At 52.8% G+C, this 27,845-nt stretch overlaps 2 protein-coding genes and 1 non-coding gene across 4 annotated transcripts in view; 1 reads left to right on the forward strand and 2 right to left on the reverse strand.

Annotated features, from left to right (window-relative positions):
* LOC144258250 (uncharacterized) overlaps positions 1 to 20,546 on the reverse strand; it is a 56,594-nt gene extending 36,048 nt beyond the window's left edge. Inside the window, exons 1-3 of one of the 2 annotated variants that reach the window (XM_077806667.1) lie at positions 5,182 to 5,267; positions 1,459 to 1,547; positions 723 to 849 (exon numbers count right to left, since the gene is read on the reverse strand). In XM_077806667.1, coding sequence (XP_077662793.1) covers positions 723 to 849; positions 1,459 to 1,536 — 205 coding nt within the window. In that variant the 5' untranslated portion in view covers positions 1,537 to 1,547; positions 5,182 to 5,267. Of the gene's footprint in view, positions 1 to 722; positions 850 to 1,458; positions 1,548 to 5,181; positions 5,268 to 20,439 lie in introns of those variants that run through there. The other variant, XM_077806669.1, reaches the window with a different exon arrangement.
* LOC144258256 (uncharacterized) overlaps positions 1 to 27,845 on the forward strand; it is a 190,458-nt gene that overhangs the window by 117,968 nt on the left and 44,645 nt on the right.
* On the reverse strand, positions 7,447 to 7,518 carry TRNAG-UCC (transfer RNA glycine (anticodon UCC)). Its single transcript has one exon. It is a non-coding gene; the product is annotated as a tRNA-Gly (tRNA).

Genomic DNA, 27,845 nt, shown 5'->3' on the forward strand with positions numbered 1-27,845 from the left:
TGGGACTGCACAGCCTCCTCTCCCCATACACTGAGCAGAACCCCAGTGGTCCAAGCGGGAGAACGTTTGCTGCGATAACCTGCCCTGGTCACCCGGGGAGATGCGATGAGAACTCTCCACAGCAAGCAGCAGGAAATGGAATTTCAAAAATTCCCGGTGCTTCTAAGAGGGAGGGGCAGATGGTTCTTTACCTGGCTGCAGGGCAGCGGAGTTCAAACCGCTGACCAGAACAGTCACGATGGGCATTGTGGGACACCTCCAAGAGGCCAATTAAAGCAACAAATACACTGCCACTTTGTCGACAAAAATTTAGAGGAAAAAGATGTATGTCTCTCATCTGGGTGGTTGTATTTTATTGCCAAAACAGGGCGTTTTTGCCGCCAAAAGTCACATCGCAGTGTGTACGCTTTCATTCTTTTGTCGACAAAAGCTGGCAGAGGGGGTAAGGGAGAGGTATTTTGCAAGTCGGAGCTGGTTTGTGTGGAGTAGGATCAGTGTTTCAGTGAGGGCCATAGGTAGGAAGCCAGACCTGAACCTCAGTTTTGCCTCAGCAAAGAGAAGTTGTTAGACTTTGTGCTGTAGTTCTCCGGTGCTCTGTTCCCAGTGTTCTGTAGCAGGGGAGGGCAGAGTGCGAGTGTGCAGAGTTGAGACTGCATTGTAGGGGTGATGAACATTAACTGCTCATTTCCTCTTGTAATAACTATGGGGACAGGAATCCTTACCCAGCGAGGTCACATTCTCATAGGTCTCCTGCATGACGTCTCTGTAGAGGGCTCTCTGAGCGGGGTCCAGCAGAGCCCCCTCTTCCCTGGTGAAATACACAGCCACCTCCTCGAAGGTCACCGGCCCCTGAAAGAGCAAGAGCCCCCCACTGAGTACCTGCTGCTCCAATCACTACCCCACTACTCATGGGGGAAAGGAGCCAATTAAATGGGAGCTCTGGATGGCTTCCCATCAACAGAGTCCCACCTCCACACCACTCAGAGGATCCAGGAAACACCGGGGTGAGGGGACAAAGAGAGTCCCTTTGTCTCTCCCAGCAGATCCATCATACACCTACTAGCAACAGACTGATACAGGAGATGGAGCCCCCAGCAAGGTCCAGGGCGAGCTCCCTGGTAGGAAGCCCAACACATTGTAAGGAGGTGGATATGAGAGAGGGGCACCTCCCCTAACTCTGACTGGTAAGTGCCCCCTTCATATCTCACAGCAGTCGCTGGTTAATTGGATCAGGCTCCAGAACTGGGAGTCTGGTCAGTTTTCCTAGCCCCATCTAGGTGATTTGTTTCCTGTTCCACAGATTAGGGCATCTCCACCACCAAACCCCATGGGTCTGTTCCTAGAATCTAGGCCTCCTCCCTTTCTCCAGCCTGGGTGTGCAAACCTTACCCTCTCCAATGTATCTGCTGTCCCTCTCCCTCCTGCAGGAACCCACCAGCCACCCCGGTTAATCCCTACCTGAACTGGCTCCTCTGCAGCCATTTCTCTCCCCTGTCTCATGGGAGGACAAGATGAGCTGGAGCGAGACACGGACATTGTTCTGCAGCCTGGCAGGGCAAGAAGGGCAGTTGTGGAGATTTCAGAACAGGCTTTAGTTCATTTCACATCACGATTCCCCCAGGCCCTTTCCCTTCGGACAGACATGATAGATTCTGCCATGCTTGGAAATTGCTTGATCTCTTTATTACAGTGTAGACCTGGCCCCACCTGCCAGTCTAAACTCCCAGAGACATTTTTTAAGCCTTTCCAGTAACAAAGTCTTTATTAGAAAAGAGCAGAACCAAAGGAGTTACTTTGGAGGACTCCCTCTGACACGGACACCATGGCAGCCACAGCCCAGCAGGGGGAATATGGAGCCCAGGACTGGCTTTTCTTCTCTCTGATCCTCATTTTGTTTACAGGAAAGTGATTCCATCCAGGGGTGGCTACCTTTTTCTCCTACAGTCAGTCTCTCTTTCCCCTGTCCCTGCCCCTCGGGCTGGAAAAGTCCTATTTCTGAATTGTTTGCTCTCCCATGGCTGGATTTGCTCCTGCAATTGCTAATGGGAGGAGAAATGCGGAGGGGCTGTTTGTGCAGAGTCACTTTCATGCTAGTCCCCGGTGTAGCAGAAAGAGAAAGCCTGAGACAGGATGGTGTAAGGCTTAAGGCCCAAACTAAAATCAAGCTCTTCGGATACAAAGCGAAGTTTGCAAGAGTCAGGGTCTGAGCAAAAGTCTGGCTCAATTACAAAACAGATGCCTGCTTGCAAGTTCACTATCTGGTACTTGAACTTGGCAAGAATAGGGCTGGTGTTGCAAAAACACAACCACTCCTAGGCACTAAGAAGCCACGTAAACACCTACCAGAGGGGTAGTACCAGAACACCTCGATGCAAAGTTATAGTGTAAACACACTCCCCAGAGATGATACAGGGACACACTGACCCCTCCTAAAGATCAGGGCAGGATGACAGGGTGATGGACAGAGATCTTTTGATCTAACCACCAAGCACAAGGTGAAGGGTGGTAACTAATCACATCAGGGGGCAATATATAACTTGTTTGTATCAGTGTATGAAAGAGGGGTCACAGAGGGGGTGGAAAGTCCCACCACTCCGAGCCGAGTCCATTGTAATGGGCGTCCCTGTGTTATTGTTGCCGAACAGTCTGCCGGGCATTAGGACTGTGCATGGTTAACAATAAACCTGGCCAAGCGCCTTTGCCACTCAACCTAAATCTGTGGTCTTCTTGGGCAGTTCGATCCAGGCTTGTGGTGCCGGCTACTTGGCCAGAGCTGGTGCAGCACGCAGAGGACACATACACACAGCCAAGCCCTGACAACAGCCAGCATTTTCCTTGGGGTCTCTCTCAATTACTTGGAGTCTCTGGCTCAGAATTTAGTATTAACAGGGCCTAGGGCTGCCCTAGGGGGCTAGTACCAGCCGGAGAAAGTCCTCATCTTGGCCGGGCACAGAGGTAGCTTTAATTCAGGTCACTTCCGAGTACAGGTTCTCTCCCCCTCCTCCCGAGGAAGCAGCAGCTGCTAAGCCTGGACTCCAAGATCACAATGGAGGCTGCAGCATCTGACCCAGGAAACTGAACCCCCGTATCCGAGCAGAGGGACAGAGACTTTGAGCAGCCTTCCCTCCTTTAGCAACAACCAGAGCTCTCTGGGGAGAGCAGCAAATGAAACCACCTCCCCACAGGGACAGGTGCTGATCTCATTTGCCCCCCTGTTCATCTGGAGTCACTCCTTGTCTTTCCTTGCAGTGACTCCGGATTAACACTGGTCTCAATGACACCAGAAACACAGTTCAGAAAGCATGAGTCCAGAATCCTCTTCAACAGATCACCGGGTGTGAGTACTAACCCCCTTCCCATCTCCCTCACCCCCAGATCTAGGACAAGGACTCAGGGCAAGAGTTTTCTCTCCAGAACCTAAAGTTCCTGAGGTTTGGAAGAGGGGAGAGAAGCAAAATCAGTTTTTGATAACTTTCTGTTCACTTATCACCACCCCTTGCTGGCCATTCACACAGGCAGAGGGAGCCCTGGGGGATGCCTCTTTAAAGGGAGACTAGAAGGCCTGGAGAGCCAAAATATTTAATAAATTTCCATGCACCGTCACTAGCAAATTATGGCCACCATGAATCCACCGCAGAGGCAGCTACATCTTAGCAGTGTGGGAAGCAACCCCTCGTGGAGACAATTTGTCGTGGGGTTTGGAGGTACCTCTGGACTAGCACTGCATCCAGAGTGACCTCCTCATCCTGTGCCGGCAGGAGAAAAAAAAAGGGGCCACCCAACTCTGCTGTTAGCAGCTAAGGAGGGGGAGGCCTCTAGCTTTGATGTCTATTAAGTATGTGGCTGGCCTCTTTAATCGGCAAACCTTTTAGCGGAGATAAAGGTCGAAGCAAACAATTCTCAAAGGAGAGGGGAAAGATGATCATTGGGCAACTTAACTCCTGCAACCTCCAGGATGGAGAACAATTTAGAGCAATAGGTTCCCTCCAAAAAAGGAGTTGCTGGGATTTAGAAGCATGGGTACCAGCCGCAAACCTGACAGGATTTTTAATAGACATTTGATAATGACCTAGAAAGAGGCAAAACCTGAGATGTGAGACCCGCGGTCAGAAACGAAAGAGAAAAGGGTGAAAATCTGAGGAATTTTGGATCCATTTTTGTAAATAAGAGAGGAGAGAGGAAAATCGGGGGGATTTGCTATCAGTTGCGGAGATGAGGTAAAATCTGAGTGTGTTTCCTCATCAATAGCTGATAAATAAATAGAGAGAAAACGGGCAACATTTACAAAGATTTCACATCCTTGGTCAGGAATTCGAGAAAAGGGCTAAATCTGCGATTTCGTTCGTCTTTTACCATTAGAGAGACAGAAAAAATTCTCAGGGCATATTCGGGCAACGTGTTCGCGTAGTTGATATCCGTCTCTGAGCACGGGAGAGAAAACGGGGTCCCAAACGCCGCCTTCGATCCCCTGAGGGGAAAACACCCCGGCCGGAGGGGATGTTACGGGGCTATGCAAGGAGGGGAGAGGGGAAGGGGGGACCCTTTGAAGGGATTTTATGGGGCCGCCCGCCACAGAAGCGGAAAGCGACGGGTCCCCACGCGGGCCGCAGGGAGCCCGGGGGGGGCGGGATGAGTTTTAAGGGGGCCGGGGAGCGGGAAGGGGGGCAGCAGTGGGGGGGATGGGCAGGGGGCGGCTGTGTCGGCCGTTCGGGGGGGAGGGGGGCAGCCGCGGGGATTGGGGAACCCGGGTCGGGGCCGCCCCCATGGGGGGCACGTGCCCCGCCCTGGCAGAGACCGCCCCCCCCATCCCCACCCCCACCCCCGAGGCAGCCGGGTCTCAGGGCTCCCCCCCCCGCCACCCCCACCCCTTTGGGGGAGGGACTCCGGGGACCCATTTCCCACCCGCCCCAGGACGCACCGCTGCCGGGTGGGGGGGGGGACCCCCGGGTGGGTGGGGGACCCCCCGGGGAGGAGACGGTCAAGGGGCGCGGGAGGGTTAGGGGGAGAACGGGGGGGGGGCGGAGGGAAAGGGGGGGGTCGCCCCGGGTTTTACAGCCACGTGTGAGAGAATTTGTACCGGGGGGGGCAATTAACTCCCCCCCCAACCGGCTTCTCCCCTCCCCCCACCCTACAGGGGACCCAGGCCCCAGCGCTGCCCCCCCCCCAGGGTCTCTCACTCACCGCGGGGGGGGGCTCCGGCCCCAGGGCTGGTCCCGGCTGGAGAAAACGCCCCCCCACCGCGGCCGGGCACGGAGGGGTTAATGACGGGCTCGCTCTCCCCCCCCCCCCCGCCCGGACCGCAGGGTTCGGAGGGGCCGGAAGTGACGCAGCTCCCCCCTGGCGCCGCCGCGGCCGTTTGCGCCGTTAGGGCGGTTGGGGCGCGCCGCGCGCCTGGGGGGCGGGGCTGGTGCCGCGCGGGGCTGGGGGCGGGGCGGGGAGGTGCGCTGACCTTTCCCCCACTTCTCCCAGCCACGAGCTGGGGAGGGGGGGCCCGCCTGAGGGGAGGGGGTTGGGGGCTGTTAACCCTTTCCTGGTGAGTGGGTGTGGGGGGGTCCATCTCCCTCGGGGTCGTTGGTTGCTTGGCGTCGCTGTCCGGGCCATTGTATTTGCCTTCCTCTTCTCAGATGACCCATTGATAGAGGGGCGAAGGCCCCCACCCCCAGCCCCCCACCGCGGGACGACACCCCCACCTATGTCCCCCAGAGCAAGCAGCCCTTTCCCACCCCGCCGGGTCACAAGGCAGCATGCCGGGGAAACCGAGGCACGCAGCGGCTTCCAAAAGCCGGCCGACTGCTCCAGCTTCCTCACACGGGCCTTCTAGCCAACGCCGCGAGGGCGAAGGCCCCGACCCCTGGGCAACACCCACGTTATGAAAAAGCTGCACATAAAGACGTAGTCTGTAATGAAAGGCGGGTGCCCGGTTCCCCCAGTTCAGTTCCAAATTCTCTTCGAGAAACGCCCCCGCCGGGACCCCCGCGCTCCCCAGCAGGAGTGAAGGGAGAACCCCCCCCCCAGCTCTGCCCTTAGCTCCAGGCTGATTTACTGGGGAATGGGAGAGAAATTATTCTTCGCTGCTGAGCAGGGAGCCAGGGCAGTTCCCTGGGAATCAAGGTTCCCAGCCTGACCCGGCTGCTTCGTTGCCCCCCGAGGCCCTGCAGGCTCAGGCGGTCCCGGAGCTGCTCAGTGAGCTTCCCCCTCCGGCTGGCCGTGCCTGAATATCCCACTCTAAGGGCCTGAGTTCAGCCATCAGCGAAGGCAGCAGCTTTGCCCCCACTTCAGACTTGTCGAGGCGGAGCTCCGGGGGGCGAATCCCGGGGAATAAGGACTCACTCGATTCGCCAGCGCTCGGGATTCTGCCATGAGTCGCGTGAGAATTATTGTTTTTCCGTAAAGCCCCAGCTCCTGGAGTCAAGTGAGTATGTGATGATTTCAGCCTTGGCTCTTAAAGAAACAGTACGTGGCTGTGGAGAAAGCTCCAAAATGGGACCCCCGTGCGCCCTAAATGCTCAACAAGCAGAAGGCGATTAAAAAGATGCAGAGCTCTCTTCCTTTTTTGCAGAATCTCATGGTTTTAAAGCCAATCTCGTGATTTTTGGTGCTCTTGACTCAGGGTTTTTGAACGTTTGGGGTTGGCCGTTCTGCAGACGGAGAGCTGGGCACCCTCCTTCACACCCAGCGCACCCAGACTTTGCTACAGCTTTAACTCTCTGTTCTCCTTGCTGCCGCTGTCATGCAGCGGGGAATCCCCGTTCCTAGACGTGCTTTTCCACAGACAGTGATGTCCCCCCAGGGCTGTTCCAGGGGCTCCAGGCCCCCACCCCAGGACAGACGGGGCAGTAACCGCACATCACCCCTTTGTGACTCCCAGGGACCCTACAGGGACAGCAGCTCCATGCTGGGCCCCAGGGCCCCCCCAAAGCACCTGGGGGAAGGGGGAAGTTCATCCCCCATCTCAGGGGCTCCTGCTGCCTGGAGGTGACCATATTCTCACAGCCCCTCCCCCTCACAGAGACACCCCATAGCCCCCCCCCCCCCTCACAGCCCCTCCCTTCCCACATAGAGGGACTTGTTTGCTGGGGCCTGACATTAGAAACCCAGGTGTGAGATTTCTGAGGATTTACTCACGGAGCCCCCCACCCGGCCCCACACTGCTCCCCTGAGTGCAGAGGGGCTGGGCTCAGGTCCACCGGCGCTCGGACCCTGACCCCACCTGGGCTTGGCCTCTTACCCCCATGGGCCCCGCCCACGCTGCTCCTGCTCCCACACTTGCTCCGCCTCTTCCCCCCCCAGACCCTCACACCCACACTTCTCTGGGGGAGGGGGCAGAGAGGGCCTCGGAGGAGGGGTGTAGGGGCAGGAGCAGTGGGCAAGCTGGGCCTTGGGGGAGGAGAGGAGCAAGCGGTGACTCCTTGGAACCAATTCCCGGCCAAGAAAAGAGCACGTCCCTGCATTGGCCAGGAATCGAACCCGGGTCAACTGCTTGGAAGGCAGCTATGCTCACCACTATACCACCAATGCCTCTGGGGAGAGTGTCTCCTACGTGCCACTTACGCCAAATGACTCACCCCCACAGCGCTCAGGAGCTGGCCGGACAGGCTGGAGGCGGCCTGTCAGCTGGGAGCGGAGACGGGCTCCCAGCGTGACGGACAGATGGGGACACGGGGTCCACACCCCAGCCTGCGGTAGCGTCCACCCCACCTCTGCCCTCTGAGACGGGCGATGAAAATCCATGACCAGAATGGCAAATTTCACCGCAGAAGGAAGGAGACAGCTCCTTCTAAAGCACCTTGGGCGTTGGTTCCTGCTACGCACGGGAGGGTTTGCTGCTGCTGACGATTCCGATCCTTGGGCTCTGCCCGGCTAAGGAACGACTCAGGCTGTCACTCAAGTGGAGCCGGGAGATGATTTTTTGACAGGGACGGCTGCCTCGTCTTAAGGGTGTTCGTCGGTCACCTTCTAATCTAGCGGGTGCTTGGTACGTGCAGGCAGCCCCCGCTCCTGGGTCTCTCCCGAGGAAATAAAGTTTCTGCGCAAAAGCCCAACGCTTTTCACCGAAAGGAGGGAAAGGAAATGGCCAGCAGGACATAAGGAAAGTAGCGATTCTTAGGGGTGATCCATTATTTTTTGTCAAGGTCCAAATGTCTTGCTCCAGAGAAAATAATCATAAAAAATAACAATAATGATAATAATTGGTAGATAAAAAGATTTCGGCATCCGTTCGAAAGCGTCTGGCAGTCCAGATTTGGCCTGCCATCTGCCTGTTGACTACCCCTCTTCTACACTCATTGACTCTGAGAGGTGATTTCTTTCCACTCTCTCGGCTTTGAAGAGCTGGTCAGTTTTACCCTCGGTGTCCTACCAGGCTGACCAAGCCATGTTATCGACGACGGCGACACTAGGATTGAAGGATTATATCGTATTATAAAAAACTGTAAAGGAAGATGTTGTCTGAACATGAGCTTTCCGTTCTGAACGGCCGGTTCCCCCAATTCAGTTCCAAATGCTCGTCTAGAAATGCCCCCGGGACCCCCGCACTCCCCAGCAGGAGTGAAAGGAGAAACCCCCCCACTCTGCCCTTAGCTCCAGGCTGATTCATCAGGGGTGGGGGGAATGGACTTTCTTTGCTGCTGAAAGGGAGCGAGGGCAGTTCTCTGGGAATCAAAGTTCCCTCCCTGCTTCCTGGGGCCCTGCATGCTTTAGACCTGGGGTTTTTCTGAACCCCCCAACATGCTATAAAAACTCCCCAGCCCACCTGTGCCACAACGGTTTTTCTGCATCTCCAGTAGATTAAAAGCCATGGCCAGTGTTAGGGGGTAGCAGGCAGGGCGATTCCCCGGGGCCCCAGGCAACCGGGGGCCCTGTGAAGTTAAGTTGCTCGGGCTTCAGCTTTGACTCCGGGCAGTGGGGCTCAGGCTTCAGCTTTCCCCCCTGGGCCCCAGTGAGGCTAATGCTGGCCCTGCTCTCTGGTTTATTTTGGCAGGTCCCCTGAAACCCGCTAACGGCCCCCCGTGACCCTGGGTGAAAACCGCTGCTTAGTTCCTGTCCCGGAGGCCAGGCAGCTGCTCAGTGAGCTTCCCCCGTGCGGCTGGCCGTGCCTGAGTATCATAATCTGAAGGCCTGAGTTCAGCCATCAGCAAAGGCAGCAGGTTTGTCTCCCCACTTCAGCCTGGTCGGAGCAGAGCTCCGGGGGTCCCGGAGAATAAAGGCTCAGTCGGATTGATTGCCCCTCCACGCCCAGCGCACCCAGACTTGGCTGCAGCTTTAACGCTCTCTTCTCCTTCCTGCCGCTGTCACCCCCGTTCCTAGACCTGCTTTTCCACAGACAGTGATGTCCCCCCAGGGCCGTTCCGGGGGCTCCAGGCCCCCACCCCAGGACAGACGGGGCAGTAACCGCACATCACCCCTTTGTGACTCCCAGGGACCCCACAGGGACAGCAGCTCCATGCTGGGCCCCAGGGGCCCCCCAAAGCACCTGGGGGGAGGGGGCAGTTCAGCCCCCATCTCAGGGGGCTCCTGCTGCCTGGAGGTGACCATATTCTCACAGCCCCTCCCTCTCACAGCCCCTCCCTTCACACTGACACCCCCATGGACCCTTCCCCTCACAGCTCCCCCCCCTCACACTGACATCCCCATGGACCCTTCCCCTCAGAGCCCCTCCCCCCCACACTGACACCCCCATGGACTCTTCCCCTCACAGCCCCTCCCCCCACACTGACACCCCCATGAACCCTCCCTCTCACAGCTCCTCCCCCTCACACTGACACCCCTAGAGACCCTTCCCCTCACAGCCCCTCTCCCTCACACTGACACCCCCATGGACCCTCCCTCTCACAGCTCCTCCCCCTCACACTGACAACCCCATGGATCCTCCCCCTCACAGCCCCTCCCCCTCACACTGACACCCCTAGGGACCCTCCCCCTCACAGCCCCTCCTTTTATACTGACACCCTCATGGACCCTCCCTTACAGCCCCTCCCCCTCACACTGACGCGCCCATGGACCCTTCCCCTCACAGCCCCTCCCCTCACGGAGACACTCCATAGCCCTCCCCCTCACAACCCCTCCCCCTCACACTGACGCCCCCATGGACCCTCCCCCCAACAGCCCCTCCCCCTCATAGAGATGCCCCATAGCCCTCCCCCTCATAGGCCCTCCCCTTCACACTGACACCCCCATGGACCCTCCCCCTCACAGCCCCTCCCTTCACGCTGATACAATGATGCCCTGTAGTCCCGTCACCCCATGAACGTCCACCTCTTTCCCCTGTGGGCCCCAATCCTTTTGCCCCCATGGGCTGGGCTGAGTGAGGGGGGTCTGGGCCTTTCCACCCTGTGCTCCCCCACGACCATGCTTGCTGCATCTAGCATGGGCCCCTCTGCCCCTCCCCGGGGGCTCGGAGGAGCTTTGGGAGACCTTGGGGGAGGGGCTATGAGTGGTTTGTGGGGAACAGAGGGGTTATCTGTGCAGAGCATTCAGGGGGGTACAGTAAATGGAGGTGTATGGGGCAGATTGGGCAGCAGCCAGGCCAGCAGGATAAGGGTTGAACCCCCTGCACTGCAGGGTTACCCCCACCAGGCACCCCACTCCCAGCACTGGGCCTGGGGGAGTTATAGACTGCTCCCCCATCTGCTAGCAAGGAACCCCCTGATCCCAGCACTGGGGCTGGAGGGGGGATATACTCTGCACCCCTGTTGCCCCCCTGATGCAAGCTGGCGCAAAGTAGGAGACATTTCTGTGCTGGGGGTGAGGGCTGGGATTGGATGTCATTTTACAACCCCAAACCCTTCAGAAATCATGAGTCAGTCCCTCCTCCTCTCCCCCACCCAGGTGAGATTTTGAACACATGGGGTCAGTTTGTTCCCTGCCCAGTGAGAGCAGCCCCAGCTCCCTGCCCCTCCTGAGCCAGGCCATGCTCAGCTCCCCAGAGAAAAGCCCCAGGATGCTGCCGCTCGAGGGGACCCCTCCTACACACAGCCTAAAGTCCCTCTAAGCTGCCCCCACCGGAGGGGGACTCCACCCCCGTGCTGCCTCCTCCCCACCCGGAAAGGCAGCCCCGGTCCGAGCCGGCTCTGGAGACTGGACTCGTCTCTCACTCCAGCGCTTTGGTCTCCTCCCCTCCAGGGATTGTGGTTCTGATGGTGGCAGACCCCAGGTGGCCCTGCGTGCTAGCAAGGCGGGACCGTTCTGTGCTTCAGCCTGCGGGCACAGGCTCCGTCACTGTGGCAGACAGGCTCAGTCCGGCACTCGCTAGAAACAGCCTCACCACTTGCTTCGTTCGGGGCCTACACCGCTCCTGGATGGCCTGCAGGCTCCAGCCTCAACTTTCTACTGCCCAGTCTATGGCCCAAGACAGACACCTCAGTCATTCCAACTTGGCACAGGCTTTTCGCCTCCGTTTACAGCGCTTCACAGCAGACCCCTGCAACGTCAGCTGGGACTGACCAGGCCCAACGCTGGGAAAACCAGAGAGGACCACAGCTGGACTTGGCCATGACAGCGACTGCAGAGAAAAAACTCCTGCCCGCAATGTTCCCTCTAATTTTTGACAGGTTTCAGAGTAGCAGCCGTGTTAGTCTGTATTCGCAAAAAGAACAGGAGGACTTGTGGCACCTTAGAGACTAACCAATTTATTTGAGCATAAGCTTTCGTGAGCTTCCGATGTATGCATCCAATGACATGAGCTGTAGCTCACGAAAGCTTATGCTCAAATAAATTGGTTAGTCTCTAAGGTGTCACAAGTCCTCCTTTTCTAATTTTTGACAGGCTGTGTGCGCAAAAAATTTCTTCAGTGCAAATTGTTGGGCTTCTGTGCAAATTTTTCTGTGCGCGGGGTTTCGCCGTGCGCGCGGGGTTTCGGATCTGCGTGTGCGTGCTCACGCACACAGCTTAGAGGGAACAGTGCCTGACCCTGCTTAAAGACACCCCCCCACCTCACTGACCCCTCCACAAAACCCTGTACAATTCAGCCACTATGGTGTTGACAGACTAAATGTATGCGTGTTAAGAGGGCATATTGGGGTGTTGCCCTGGATTTGAGGGGTGTGTATACCCCAGAATGTGATCAAGCTAATTGCAGCCATATTATGTGCATTCAGCCACCATGAAGTAATGAAATAGAACACAGCATAGTTAAGGGTTAATTTGGAGACAGGCTTTCAGACGCAAGGTCAAATCTAGCTGGCAGTTTTTGCTAAACAGAATGGGAGGGAGGGATAAACGTGTAAACAACTGAGCCTGAAAACCTGGGTGGTTGGGAAACCTTGAGTCTCGATGCCGCTGATATGAAAAGTTTATTGAAAGTTAGAAAAGTGATGATTTAGTAGGTGTCATTACGACCTGTGTGTTGTGTAGAAGTTAGTTTTAAAAGATTAGCTAATATATTGCACTTTGGAGCAGTCCTCTGAAGCCATCTTGACACCCTTTCGCCCCGGTGGGACAGCAACTGTCCACTGCGAACCTGCTGTTAATTACTCAATACCATTCCAGATGTTAGGTAAATATCTGGGATGTTCTAAACCTATTGCTTATGTGTGTGCTTAAATCTGATAAACGTCAGTTTTAGATAGAGCATGCTGCCTTGCATGAATCTTATCAGACGGAAGTGCTGTGTTCCTGTTGATTTATTCCTTACGCCTCCTCGAGTGAAATAGTTAAGTTGCCCCTGTTGGGGTTCTGTTGGGGGTTCTGCAGTTTTTCTGCAGAAAAGGACCTAGGAGTTACAGTGGATGAGAAGCTGGATATGAGTCAACAGTGTGCCCTTGTTGCCAAGAAGGCCAATGGCATTTGGGGATGTATAAGTAGGGGCATTGCCAGCAGATCGAGGGGCATGATCGTTCCCCTCTATTCGACATTGGGGAGGCCTCATCTGGAGTACTGTGTCCAGTTTTGGGCCCCACACGACAAGAAGGATGTGGAAAAATTGGAAAGAGTCCAGCGGAGAGCAACAAAAAAGATTAGGGGTCTGGAACACATGACTTACGAGGAGAGGCTGAGGGAACTGGGGATGTTTAGTCTTCAGAAGAGAAGAATGAGGGGGGATTTGATAGCTGCTTTCAACTCCCTGAAAGGGGGTTCCAAAGAGGATGGCTCTAGACTGTTCTCAGCGGTAGCAGATGACAGAACGAGGAGTAATGGTCTCAAGTTGCAGTGGGGGAGGTTTAGGTTGGATATTAGGAAAAACTTTTTCACTAGGAGGGTGGTGAAACACTGGAATGTGTTACCTAGGGAGGTGTTGGAATCTCCTTCCCTAGAAGTTTCTAAGGTCAGGCTTGACAAAGCCCTGGCTGGGATGATTTAGTTGGGGATCGGTCCTGCTTTGAGCAGGAGGTTGGACTAGATGACCTCCTGAGGTCCCTTCCAACCCTGATATTCTATGATTCTATGCTTCTACGAATGATGGATGGACGGTGGATGGACAGACAGATGGACAGTGTACACGGTGAGGGAGGGCCATCTCATCTGTATCTGAGGTAGACTGAAGAGGAAATGACTGGCAGTTCCTCATCCTATCCTCAGCACACAGACGCTGGAGGGAGCAGATGGAGGGTTTGTTAATAGAAGACATTCAGGGTAGCAGTTATCTATAAAGCAAAGGATTGTGTGGAGAACAGGGTTTTCTCTTGGGGGCCTGGGAGGGAAAAGAAATTTGCTAACTTTTTCCTGTGAATTCAATTTGCTTTTCTTGTTCTTTTCTTTTATACTGAAGATACCCAGAATGGAGATGGTGAAACATCTCCCTTAGGGAATGGTTTTGAATCCCTTTCCTTCACTTCTTACCACCTTTACCAGAGCAGATAGAAGGCATATGATTTGTTTTCAAGGACTTCTGGCCAATTTTCATTGTTTTCTTTCTAAATGTTTACCCCTGCAGTCAGCCTTGCGAGTTGGTTAACATCTAGTGGGCAGCCATGACCACCCCTCCTTGGCTTAATTAAAGGGCAAAAAACTTCATTAACACAGAGTTTAGGGTGCCTGGTGGGATATCATCCCTTGCAGAACCTCAACTTCAGCACAACTCAAATGTCTGAAAACCAGGAAATTCACCATTAAGGTTGTCCACACAACCTTAACTCTGCCCTCTGTCCAGAATGCCCCAATGTGCCCTCTTAATGCACATACATTTACGCTGTCAGCATCACAGTGGCTGAATTGTACAAGCTTTCTACCTCCATTTACAGCCCTTCAAACCAGACCCGGGCCTGACCAGGCACAACCCGGGGCAAGTCAGAAAGGGGCGCAGGCTGGGCTTGGCCCTGGTCATGACTGCACAGCAAGCCCCCTTGCCTCTACTCAGAGACACTCCCCCACCTCACTGAGCCCCCTTCAGTGAGCCACACTGCTCGCTCTCTCTCTCTCTCTCTCTCACACACACACACACCCAAAAGCCTGGGCCAGGAGAGCTGATTTTCTCTTGTGGTGTTCTGAGCCCCACACGATACAGCCGGAGTTGAGATCAGCACACCCTTCACATGCTCCTCCATGAGGACCAGGTTAATTTAGAGGGACTGGCTAGAATTTGAGTGGATCTGCCCCCAGATTCTCTATGGCTCTGGCCCATGTCGCTTATTGATAGAAATGTGACTCCATATCCGCTTATAATTTTTATTAAAATGAACAAATAAAATGAAGAACACACACCACACTAAGGCTAAGCCCCTATAAACACTAATAAACCAACTATGAGTTGAACGCACAGTTAGGAAGTTCAGCTCAAACCAGTAAATCAATGCATTAACAACAATATTGCACTGAAATCAGGTCACCAAACTGAGTCGAATCATCAGACTCATACAACAGTTATTCAAAGCTTATAAATCCTAGCACAGTAACCCGAGCAGATGGGTGTCCATTTCGGGTACATCTCCACTGGAATAAGACCTGCAGCATGGCAACAGATGGCCCGGGTCAGCTGACTTGGGCTTGCAGGGCCCGGGATGTGGGGCTAAAAATCACAATGTGTAAGTTCAGGCTTGGGCTGGACCATGGGCTCTGACACCCCACAAGGGGACAGGGGTCTCAGAACCCAGGCTCCAGCCCAAGTCCTCACGGTGGGCAGGAGTTGCGGGGAGGGAGCGGGAGGTGCTGATCGGCGGGGCTGCTGGTGGGTGGGAGGTGCAGGAGGAAGGGGAGGAGCTGATGGGGGGGGGCTGCAGATGGGTGTTTAGCATCCACCATTTTTTTCCCCATGGGTGCTCCAGCCCACTGCAGTGTAGACCGGACCTTTGACACGAAACCATAGAAACAGGACTCGACATTCGTGTGTTCTGCACGCCGGACACGGAGGCTGACCCATCATTCCCTCACTTGCACAGCATGGAAGTCCCAGTTGCCCAACCAGGCAGGCAGACTGGGATCCACGGGGAAGGAATGTCCTCTGAAGGCATCAACTATTCCTTTCTTCAGCTTACGACACTTTGGATCCAAACGGTAGAGGACAATTGTTCTCGGTCTAACCACGGCATCCTTTGACACTGTAACCAATGCAATTGAACTAGGGAGTGTTCTCAAAACAGTTTACCATAGTAACCCATAGCTTCTTTCTCCCGAGGCGAAAACCAACCACGGGGTTCCTGCTGTTTCTGCCTGAGTTCTTGACCTTCATCAGGGTAAATTTACACTTCTTTGGGAGAGAATCTTTTTTCCAAACAACCCAAAGTCTCAGCCGTGTTAGTGAGGAACGGCTTCCGCAAACATGCCCAGTTCATTTCTTTAATCGGATGGCACAGGTCTAAGTTAGGGACCAGTTGCAGGTCTGGATCAGAATCTCTGGAAGCTACCAGAGGTGGGGTTTCTTTCTGAAAATAGGTGGGGAATTTTTTTTTTTTGCCGCTATCTCACATTTAACACTGATTTCATTCTGTGGACATCTGCAGCACCGACAAAGGGTGAGTTCAACAAAAACACCACCTCTGCATCTGCATCATTCGGGACAGCATTTCCCAAATCACAGGAGTGGCGAGGAGATCTCTTCAGGAATAACCCCCTGTAGGGCCTGGGTCACACCTTCTTTTCGAACCAAGAGACTTACAGTTTCCTAGTTCCAAGGCACTTACTGTGGAATTCTATTCCAAGATCATCTGAGACAATACTGACCCAAACAGTTAAAAACCACTGTAATTGTATTCAGTCACTTCAGTTAATTGCACGATTTCGGATGTCCTGTGGTTCACCATTTCAGAATGGAGATTTAAAGACAGTGCTGTTTCCTTGGTAACATGTCCAATAGCATGGAGTATTATCCTTTGTTGACTAAAGTCCACCTGAACTTCCTCCATGTCATCACCGAGTGGTGGGGGAAAAGCAAAAATAAATAAAGAAATGACTCTTTTAGCAAATGGTCATTTATCTCAAAGCCCCCAATAAATCTAAGCTAGATTTGGTCAAACAAAATTAGTGTCCAGTTATCTGACCCAGTGGCCTACAGGAAAGAGAGAAAAACCCACATCACAGAGGGGTAATAAAGACACTTTCAGTTACATATAAAATGAAATTCCAGAACAGGATACATCTGATGGCTCAATCAGGACAAGAGATTCTCCCATCACATTCTCCTCCGATCCGTTCAAACCTGCTTCACTCAGCACTGTCTCATTATTATTGAGCTGTGTTATTCACAAAAGCTTTAGGATTATCATAACGGGGGAAAAGCAGCCAACCTTTCCATCTACAAACAATCCCATCTCAGCAGGGAAAAGCCCAGGAGTGTCTCTGCCAACAGATGGAAACTGGGATTTAAACTCCCACTGTGTCTGGGATCCATTGGAATTCCCCTTCATCTCCAGCCCTAACGAGTCTCATTTAGGATCAAAGGCACCAAAGAGAGAGTCTAAAGCACAGAGGGCTGAGAACACTGCATCACAACAACATGGGACACTCTGGGTGGTGGAGGGGTAGAACGCGAAGAAGATAAACTCTACACAGCTCTTGTAGAAGGTAACATTGCTGGGGTGATGGGGAAGGAGAGAATCCCTCCAACCCATCCCATCTCTTTCTGGGGTCACAGAGGCTGAAATGACACTGTCCCCCCCGCTCTTTGATATATTTAAATATATTTGTAATGAGAAAAATGGTACCCCAAAATAACCGCTGTTCAGTACCACCCAGGGCAATTTGAGAACAAGTGGGAATGAGGCAATCTGTTCCCTAAAGGGGAAACTTGGTGACCCTAACAATTGCTTTTCAGGGAGAGGCACAGTATCAGTGTGATACTCCAGGTTGGTTTAGACTAGGACAAGTCATGGCTAGGTGAGGTGATGAGGAAACGGGCGTGATAACCCCGGCCACTCGACACGGGCTACATCTTTTGTGCAAGACTAGTTCTGTTTTAACATGAGACGAGCTAATGCAAGCTAGCTAACTCCATGGAAAACCCTAGTGGAGAAAAGACCCTGGTAGATTTTATCTGGGAGATGTAGCTAGTGGAGATCACCCATATCTCTCCCAGCTGGTGCTGATGGACATTCTTGGCACATACTGCCAGGACTCACAGGACAAAAGAGTTGATAGAAAGGACCACAGGATTCACCCCAAAAAAGGGCAAGCTGTAAAAGGCAAAAATGGGCATCTCTCTTGGCGCATCTGAGACGTAAATGGCACAAATAGCCTCAAAAGTCACTATGTGGGAATTAGCAAAAATATTAAAGAAAAAAAATCTATCTTTGGTCAGGTTTTATTTTTTTAATGATTTTTTATCACCCTTGTGGCTCTTCTGATGTGCAACAAGGTTTGAGCTCACAACGAAGCTTTTCCCACACTCTGCGCATAGATAGGGTCTCTCGCCTGTGTGGATTCGCTCATGCCTGATAAGGTGTGAGCTGTCCGTGAAGCTTTTCCCGCTTTCGGAGCATTCGTAAGGTCTCTCTCCCGTGTGGGTTCTTTGATGCCTGATAAGGGCTGAGCTTTGAGTGAAGGTTTTCCCACACTCACAGCATTCATAGGGTCTCTCTCCTATGTGGACCCTCTCGTGCCTAATAAGGGAGGAGCTGTCAATGAAGGTTTTCCCGCACTCACAGCACTCATAGGGTCTTTCTCTTGTGTGGGTTCTCTGATGCTTAATAAGGGCTGGGCTGTCACTGAACCTCTTCTGACACTGTGCATCCATAGGGTCTTTCTCCCGTGTGAATTCTCCGATGTCGGACACGGGTTGAGCTCTGGGTGAAAATTTTCCCGCACTCACAGCATTCGTAGGGTCTCTCTCCTGAGTGGAGTCTCTGATCTCTAACAAGGTGTGAGCTCTGAGTGAAGCTTTTCCCACACACGCAGCATATGTAGAGTCGTTCTCCTGTGTGGCTTCTTCGATGTGTGATAAGGGCCGAGCGGTAACTGAAGTCTTTCCCACACTCAGGGCATGTGTTGTTTCTGTCTCCCATGGGGATTCCCTGCTGGGCTGCGGTTTCTTTGAGGTCTTTGTGAGTTTGCCAACAATTAATGGATTGACCGACTTTCTGCCCTGGCTGGTTTCCCTGCTCTCTCCCTGGCCTGTGCTGACTCTTGCAGGCACTTTCCTGCTCACGACTCCTGGACACATTCACATTAGATCTTTGTGCTAATGCCCTGGGTGATTCCACTTGCTCCGCATCTTCCTGCTTTGGATTCTGCTCCTCATTCTCACTCACCGTCCCATCACCTGCTGGGACAGAGAGAGAAACCTCAGAATCAGGAATGGAAAAAGGAAGAGAAAATCAAAATAAGTGCTGGAGAGAGAAAAAAACCAGGAACTGAATTCCCTAAAATCTTCCCCATTGGGGAGAGAAGAGGGGGATCAATTCTGCTTCCACCTCCTACCCAAAGGCTCACAGGAAAGGGAGGTCAGGAAGGGATCTGCTACAAGATCTGAGACAGAGAGCTCACAAGGTCTTTTCAGGGAATCCCAGCTCTTTCCTTCAGGCACTGACAGATTCTGAGTTGGTTTTAATGATTCCTCACCTGTGCAGGGACCTCTCAGGATCCCCCTTTTCTCTGAGCCCTGCTGATGTGGGACCCACGGCTCCTCCCCTTGTTCCAGCTGGGAGATCACGTCAGGTTTCGAAACTGGAAACCCTGCTCAGGGGAAAGAAAACAAGTGGAGATTGGGTGAATTCAGGGGACATTTGTCACATTCTGTTAGTTTAAACCCAGCCGTAAAATCCTGGGCCCAGATCCCAGATGCTCCAAGAGGCAGGTCACTCTACTTTGGAGGGATTTAACTATCACCATCTCTGCTGCAAACATGCACAACCAGACATGTATCATCCAGGGGGCTCCTAAAACACAGAAGGTGACTCCATATCCCAGAAAGTGGAGAAGCCAGCTAGCGGGGAATCCACCGTGTAACTGCTTCTTACTGACAGAGAGAGGCCCAGAGCCAGTGATGGGGAAGATGGGCTGGCCATCTAGGGATGACGCTCCCTACAGTATGTCAGGGGAGAGGAAAGCATATTTTGAAGAACTGGGGAATCGAGTAAGTCAGGTGTGAGCGGGAGAAGTATGGGAAAGTCTGGAGAAGTTTGGAGAGTTAGAGGCTATAATGCAGGAGCAACGTGCTAATTCCTCTTGAAAAGGAGAATATAAAAAGATTAAAATCAGACCAAGCCCAGGGGCTGACTTTTGTTTTTGCTGGTGGGTGCTCCACCCCCGCTCTGCCCCCACTCTGCCCCTTCCTGCCCCCTCCCCTGAGGCCCCCCTGCTGCTCACTCCTCTCTGCCCTCTCCCCCCCCGAGTGACTCCCACCCATTCCTCTCCTCCCCCTCGGCTCCTCCCACCCACCCACCCGCCGCTTGCTCCTCTCTGTCTCCGGAGCACCCATGGAGTCGGTGCTTATGAGACGACGTGACCTCGGGAGGCACCGGCTCACAGATCCAAGGCGCCGGTAGGGAATAGAGATTGTGGCTGCTGCAGATGGGGAGGGATGAATGAGAACCGATGTGTCCCCAGAAGTGTCACTACCCACTATAACACCACCAAAGGCACATTTGTGCCAGGGAAAGGCTCGTCTTGGGGCTGTGAGGAACATAAGGGTTCAGGAAGGGTGGCTCAGGCCACAGTGAATGGATTGGCTTGCAAGGGTTAGATTTTTATTGGTACATGTCAGTAAACGTTGATTTCAGACACACAAACCAAGCAAACAAAATTCCACTGATGATAACAGTGTAGCGCAGCTAGGCAAAAGAAGAAAAATACAGCTTGAGAACTTATTAGAGACTGGTTTAAGGATATTTAATTTGTATAGTCGGACATGGTGATGCTGATAAGTTGTTTCTAATGGTTATAACTATTTCAAGGTCTTCTGTGCCCTGTTCCCAGAGCGTTGGGTAGCAGGGGAGGGCAGAGGGCTAGTGTGTGTGTCCTTCGCATGTCGGGGTCATGCTGAATCAGGGCAGAGTTAAGGTTACATTGTGGGGGTGACATGAACCTTAACTCTCCATTTCCCCTTCTAATAACCGAGGGGATGGGAATCCTTACCCAGCGAGGTCACATTCTCGTAGGTCTCCTGCATGACGTCTCTGTAGAGGGCTCTCTGAGCGGGGTCCAGCAGAGCCCCCTCTTCCCTGGTGAAATACACAGCCACCTCCTCGAAGGTCACCGGCCCCTGAAAGAGCAAGAGCCCCCCACTCAGGACCTGCTGCCCCACTCACAGCCCCACTATTCGTGGGGGAGAGGAGCCAAACAAATGGAAGCTCTGGGAAGCTCCCAGTCAACAAAATCCCACCCCCCACCCCGCTCAGAGCATCCAGGAAACACCAGGGTGAGGGGCGAAGAGAGAGCCCCTCGTCTCTCCCAGCAGATCCATCACACACCTACTATCCAGAGACGGATACAGGAGATGGAGCCCCTAGCAGGGTCCAGGGTGAGCTCCCTGGTAGGAAGCCCAACGCCGTCCCCAGTGCCAGCAGCTAGATGTGGGGGTGCAGAGCATCTCCCCTAAGCTTCACTGGTTGGTGCCCCCTTCATATCCAATGGAAGCTTCTGATCAGTAGTTTCAGACTCCAGCCCTGGGAGTCTGGTGAGTTTTTTCCCCACTCCTGCCCAGGGGAGTTGTATCCTGTTCCACAAATAAGGCAATTTCCACATTGACACCCCCGCCCCCACACCCCATTCTCTGTTCCTAGAACCTAGGGCCCAGGTTAAACAAGTCCCAGCAAGTTTGTCCCACGCTTTCCCCCCTCCCTTTCTCCACCCTGTGTATTTCCTGCCCCGCTCCAACCTCCAAACTAAACTGCCCAGAAGTTCCCATCTCCGGAGTATTTGCTGCCCCTCTCCCTCCAGCAGGAACCCACCAGCAACCCCCCTGATAATCCCTACCTGAACTGGCTCCTCTGCAGCCATTTCCCTTCCCCGCGACTGTCCTGTAGCAGGCTGGGTTGAGCTGGAGCGAAACATGGACATCGTTCTGCAGCCTGGCAGGGCGAGAAGAGCTACAGGGGAGATTTCAGAACAGGCTTTCGTTCATTTCACTTCATGGCTCCAACCAGGCCCTTTTTCAGTAGCCATTCTAGCCTCTGCCATGAAAATAAAAGGAGCACCCAACAGATACGAGCTGATAGCAATGGGGCGACAGTAGCTGCCAAGACATCTGTTATGGCCAAAGAGAAAATGGCCAGTACGTTTTTGGAACGTATTGCGGACAACTTTTGTTTCCGAACATGGAAGAGGTAACCACGGGAGAGCCATCTGAGACGGGATTCTGACTAGCAGGGAGGAATTGGTTGTGAAGGTAATTTGGGTGAAAGCGATCATGAGATGATGGACTTAATGAGTCTAAGGAAAGGCAGGTGTGAAAGCCGCAGAATGAGGACAAAAAGAAAAGGAGTACTTGTGGCACCTTAGAGACTAACCAATTTATTTGAGCATGAGCTTTCGAGAGCTACAGCTCACTTCATCGGATGCATACTGTGGAAACTGCAGAAGACATTATATACACAGAGACCATGAAACAATACCTCCTCCCACCCCACTCTCCTGCTGGTAATAGCTTATCTAAAGTGATCACTCTCCTTACAATGTGTATAATAATCAAGTTGGGCCATTTCCAGCACAAATCCAGGTTTTCTCACCCTCCGCCCCCGCCCCCCCAAAATCACTCTCCTGCTGGCAATAGTTCATCCAAAGTGACCACTCTCCTTACAATGTGAATGATAATCAAGGTGGGCCATTTCCAGCACAAATCCAGGTTTTCTCACACCCCCCGACTTCAAAAAAGCAGACTTTAACAAACCCAGAGAACGGGTCCGTAAGGTCCCGTGGGAAGGAAATCTAGAGGAAACAGGAGTTCAGGAGACCTGGCAGTTTCTCAAAAAGATCATATTAAAGGCTCAGCGGGAAACTATCCCAAACGAAAGGTCAGAGTAAGAGGCCAATAAGGCTGCATCAGTAGCTCTTGAAAAGAAGACGGAATCCTTCGAAAACTGGAAACACGGAGAGTTGCTAAGGATGAGTCCAGACGAACAGCACAAGGGTGTAGGTACAAAATTAGAAAGGCTAAAGCACAGGGTGACTCACTCCAAGCAAGGGACATAAAAGACAATAAGAACTGGTTCTAGAAGTAGATTAGGCCATGTCTACACGAGAGACCTTACAGCGGCCTAGCTGTATCGATGCAGCTGCACGGCGGTCAGGTCTCCCGGGTACCTGTTCTATGCCAACGGGAAAGAACTCTTCCGTCGACATAATTAAACCACCCCCTAACGAGCGGCGGTAGCTATGTCAGTCGGAAAGTGTCTGCCGTTGACATAGCACCGTCCACACCGGCGCTTCTGTCAGCGTAACTTATGTCAGTCCGGGGTTTGTTTTTTTCACACCCCTGAGTGACATAAATTTTACCGACAAGAGCAGACATAGCACTTTCCCCAAACTCTCCCTCGATCACTTGGGAGTCTCCGGACCATGAGCTGATGTCGGCAAAGCCTAGGGCTGCCCTAGGGGGCTAGCACCAGCTGGAGAAAGTCCTCACCTTGGCTGGCACCTAGGAAACTTTAATTATGGCAACTCCCTGGCACAGATCCCGCTGCGGGAGCAGCAGCTGCTAAATCTGGTCTCCCAGATCACAATGGAGGCTGCAGCCTCTGACCCAGGAAACTCAACACCAATATCCTGAGAGAGAGAGAGACACACACAGAGATAACTTCCTCCCGTCCTTTAGCAGCATCCAGAGCTTCTGGTGACAGCAGATAATGGAACCACCTCCCCACAGGGACAGCTGATCTCATTCGCCCCCCTGTTAATCTGGAGTCACTCCTCATCCTCCTCTGCAATGAATCCGGATTAACACTGGTCTCAACGAGCCCAGAAACATGGGTCAGGAGGGAGGCAGCCACAATCCTTTTAAACAGACCCATTGCTGAGGGGGGTTTAACCCTCTCCGTCCCCCCCCATCTCTAGAAAAAGGACTCAGGGCATCAGTTTTCCTTCCAAAACCTGAAATTCCTCCAGTTTCAAAGTGGGGGGGGGGGGGAGAAGCAAAATCTGTCATGATTTTATATCAGCATTTGATAAGTGGATAGAAAGATATCACCACCCCGTACCAGTCATTCACGCAGGTAGAGGGAACCCCGGGTGGGGTGCTGCTTTCACAGGAGAATGAAGGATCCAAAATACTTAAGAACTTTGTCCATGATCTGCCACTGGCCTCCCTGGAGCGCCCCCCAGAAGTGGCTGCATCTCAGTGTTGCAGGAAGCAACCCCTCGTGGAGACCGTTGGCCGTGGGGTTTGGGACACTTCTGGAGAAAGCGGCGATGGGTTAATACAGGAGCACGGAGAGTCTCAGCCACTCTGGGCACTGCTTGGGCTAGCAAAGAGCCAGTTACACCCTACAGCAGAGGAGTGAGCCCCTCATCCTGTGCCATCAATGTCCAGCCAAATCTCCTGTGAGCACTGATTCGCTGAAGAGGGGGAGGCCTCTGGCTTTGATGGGCATTCAATGTGGGGCAAGTCTCTTTCACCAGCAAACATTTTTAATGGAGATAAAAGGGGGGAACAATTGATTCTCAAAGGAGAGGGGAAAGTTGATCATTTGGGAATTTAACCCTCTGGGATCTCCAGTGTGGAGAATGACTTGGGGCTACTGGCTCCCACCAGAAACAGAGACATTTCTGCATTTAAAAAACACGAGGAACATCCCCCAAACTGGAGAGGATTTTTAACTGACATTTCATAATGACATGGAGAAAGGCAAAATGCGAGGTTTGAGAGCCATGTTCGGTAATGGGACAAAGACAGGTGGACATCTGAGGGATATTGGATCCATTTTCTGAAAGGACAGCGGGGAAATGTGGGATTTTCCATCCATAGCGGGTGATAGGTAAAGAAGTAAAATTTTAATGACTGGCTTATCCATATTTTATAATATGGAGAAAGAGAGAAACGGGCAACATTCGCCAGGACTTTGGTATCAACATGCCAGACAGGGGCAAAACCGGGGGAGATTTTATATTAATAATCTTTTAGAACTATTGAAACCGGGAGCAATCTGGGACATATGAAATCAGTAATAGCTAACTAGCGAGAGAGGAGGATGGGGGGTTAGGGTGTTTTATATGTAGCTTTGATCATGGGGGAGAAAATGGGTCCAAAATTGATACTATGAGGGGGGAAAAAACCACAAAGGTCTATGGGGATTTTATATTGATATCCAATTCTGAGTGGGAAAGTTTGAAAGGCTTGTAGATGACGGTTCGGTAAACAGACAGTACTGGTTCCCCAGCGCCAGCCCCAGCCCCACAGGCAGCAGGGAACCCTTGGGGAGGCTGCTTTAAAAGGGCAGAAGAGGGGGTGCGGATCCGGACGGCTCCTTGGCAGTGGGGTGGGGATGGGCAGGGGACAGGCAGCTGGTGGCTGTGGGGTACTTCCATTGGGCAGACGGGCAGGCACCTGCTGGGAGTGGTTACCCCATTGGTGACACTTGCTCCTGCTTTCCCCTGCGGTGCCCCTTCCAGGCCCTGTTGCTGGCAGAGAACGGCCGCCCCACCCCAGAGCCAGCCAGGTTTCGGGGCTCTCCCAGGCTGCACCCCCTAACCCCTTTCCCCTTTAGGGGATGACTCACAATTTCCCACCCAAACAAGGACACATCACTGCAGATAACACAGGTGGGAAAATATCCCAAATCAGAGGAGATTTTAAACAGGCCTTTGAGAATTAAGGCAGCAAAATCTCGGGAGGAGACCAGAGTGTCAAGTATCGGGGGGTAGCCGCGTTAGTCTGTATCCACAAACACATTTTCCCTCCATGCAGCTGAAGAAGTGGGGTTTTTACCCACGAAAGCTTGCGCCCGAATAAATCTGTTAGTCTTTAAGGTGCCACCGGACTCCTCATTCGTTTTTGAGGAGACCAGAGAAAGGCTCAGTCAGCTGGGAGAAAAGGTGACGTGGATTTGATACAAGTACTTGCTGATTAGAAAGAAAGGGGGAAGATTTCTATGAGTGAGAAGTGGAACAATCCGATTTCACACAATCATAGGATATCAGGGTGGGAAGGGACCTCAGGAGGTATCTAGTCCAGCCCCCTGCTCAAAGCAGGACCAATCCCCAATTTCTGCCCCAGATCCCTAAATGGCCCCCTCAAGGATTGAACTCGCAACACTGGGTTTAGCAGGCCAACGCTCAAATCACTGAGCCCCCCTCCCCGCAACCCCCTGCAATCTCCTGCCCGCCCAGAGCCAGGTCCATCTCCCCCCCTTCACACGGTCTGCCCCCTCCCTCCACCCCTGCTCATTTCTCATCCCTCCCTCCCTGACCCACAAAGGTAGAAACCGCAGCGGGGCCCGGTTTCCTTCCCCACCTGAATCCCCCCAGCGGGGCCCCAGGGAAGGGGGCTTCCCAGATGCTGCCAGATGTGAGCTTCCCAGACCCCTTTGTGCAGAGGGGCACTTTCCTACCCCTCCCCGGGGGTCCCTCACTCACCGGGGGGCTCCTGGTGCGGGGGGGCTGGTCCCAGCTGGGGAAAGCCCCCCCCTGGGCCGGGAGGGGTTAATGACGCCCCACCAGCACAGCCCCCGGGGAGCAGCAGCAACCTCTGGTCCGGGGTCTGGGCTTTGTTCTCCGGGCTCCTTCCTCCAGCCTCCAGCGGCTCCAGCCCCTTCCTGTGTCTTGCAAACACCAACCCGGGCTGCAGCCAGAGATACCCCCCCCAAATACACCTTGTCTGCCAGTCCCAGTCCCAGGGGTGTGTGGGTCCCCCATGGGAGCAGGAAAGTGACCCATTCTCCCAACCAGAGAGGGAGAGGAGATGGGGAAGGGGCTAGAAAGGGAAAGAGGAGAGAGAAATTGAAAAGGGGAGGTGGGGTGGAGGGAGAAAGAAGTGGGGTCGGGGCGGGGGAAGAGTTTCCCAGCTCCTTTTGCTGCCTGGCCCTGGCTGGTTCCCACTGGGAGCTGGGGAAATCCCCACCCCAGTGTCTAGTGAGTCCCAAGGGAACTCACCCCGGGGGTCTCCTTCAGGCTGGTGACCCGCCGGGCTGAGAATGGCAAAATCTCAATGCTGCTGTTGCCCCTGTGTTACCCCTAGGGTCTGCTTCCCTGGGGCAGGGACTGTGGGGGGACACCAGAAAAAGCCTCACACTTAAGGCCCCCCATTATTACATTACCCTGCTGATACCAGCCTGGCCCCGCTGCTGAGCGAGAGGTGGCCTGGGCCCTGCGGGTTGGCGGCTTCCCAGGGCAGGAGAAATCGGTGCACAGAGACTGTGAATTCTAAGTGTGATTTGCTTTCTTTACACAAATACTCCTGCAATAGAGATCAGCCGCACACGGACAACCCCTCTCCACTCTTCCCTCCAAGCTGTGCGCGTCTGCGTGCGCACGCAGATCCGAAACCCCGCGCACACAAAAATTTGCACAGAAAAATTTTTTTGCGCACATGGCCTGTCAGAAATTAGAGGGAACTTTCATAGATTCATAGACACTAAGGTCAGAAGGGACCGTTATGATCATCTAGTCCGACCTCCTGCACAACGCAGGCTGCAGAATCTCACCCACCCACTCCTGCAAAAAACCTCTCACCTGTGTCTGAGCTATTGACGTCCTCAAATCGTGGTTTAAAGACTTCAAGGAGCAGAGAATCCTCCAGCAAGTGACCCGAGCCCCATGCTACAGAGGAAGGCGAAAAACCCCCAGGGCCTCTTCCAGTCTGCCCTGGAGGAAAAGTCCTTCCCGACCCCAAATATGGCGATCAGCTAAACCCTGAGCATATGGGCAAGATATTCTTGTGGTAGTTTACTAAGGGGTCTGGTATATTCTTGAATGAATCGCCTGCAGTAATTGCAGATGGCCAGGAAACAACATAGTTCTGACACATTGGAAAGAGTATTAAAATTCATTAGCGTCTGCAATTTATGAGCTTACAGTAGAGCGAATTTTGAAGGCTAAATAATTTACTCTTTTCTGGCTCATTGACTTTTTACTAATGACAAATTTTCCCCAGCAACAGTGGTACTAAAAATTAAAGTATTATGAACATAAGTGGTTATTTTTTATTTGCTTGCTTGTTTTGCTGTAAATAAAGCTTTGTGAATGAAATAATTAAATTTACTTGGGGAAATTTTTACTCCAAAGGGCATTCTTTTTCAGCTATATTACGTTTTTTAACAAATGAAAGCTAGTTTGTGTTGGGGTTTTTTAGAATTACTTTTAGGATTTAAAAACTTTGCTATGTTTAAGAGGTTGGTTTGTTTGTTTTTTAAACTTAGCTTGGCTAAATTGTGATGTACAGATTGCACGGGCTACTTATTTAGGAGGATTTTCTTAGTTGTTTATAATTAATTAACTTTTACAGCTTAGTTTTTTTTTTTTAAACTGGCACAAGGGTACATTATATGGAGAAGAAATTCTTCAATATATTTATGTATATATCCTAGGAAGTTTAAATTTTCTGTATGCAT

Source organism: Eretmochelys imbricata, chromosome 28, assembly GCF_965152235.1.
Source record: "Eretmochelys imbricata isolate rEreImb1 chromosome 28, rEreImb1.hap1, whole genome shotgun sequence".
NCBI classification, from domain to species: Eukaryota; Metazoa; Chordata; order Testudines; family Cheloniidae; genus Eretmochelys; species Eretmochelys imbricata.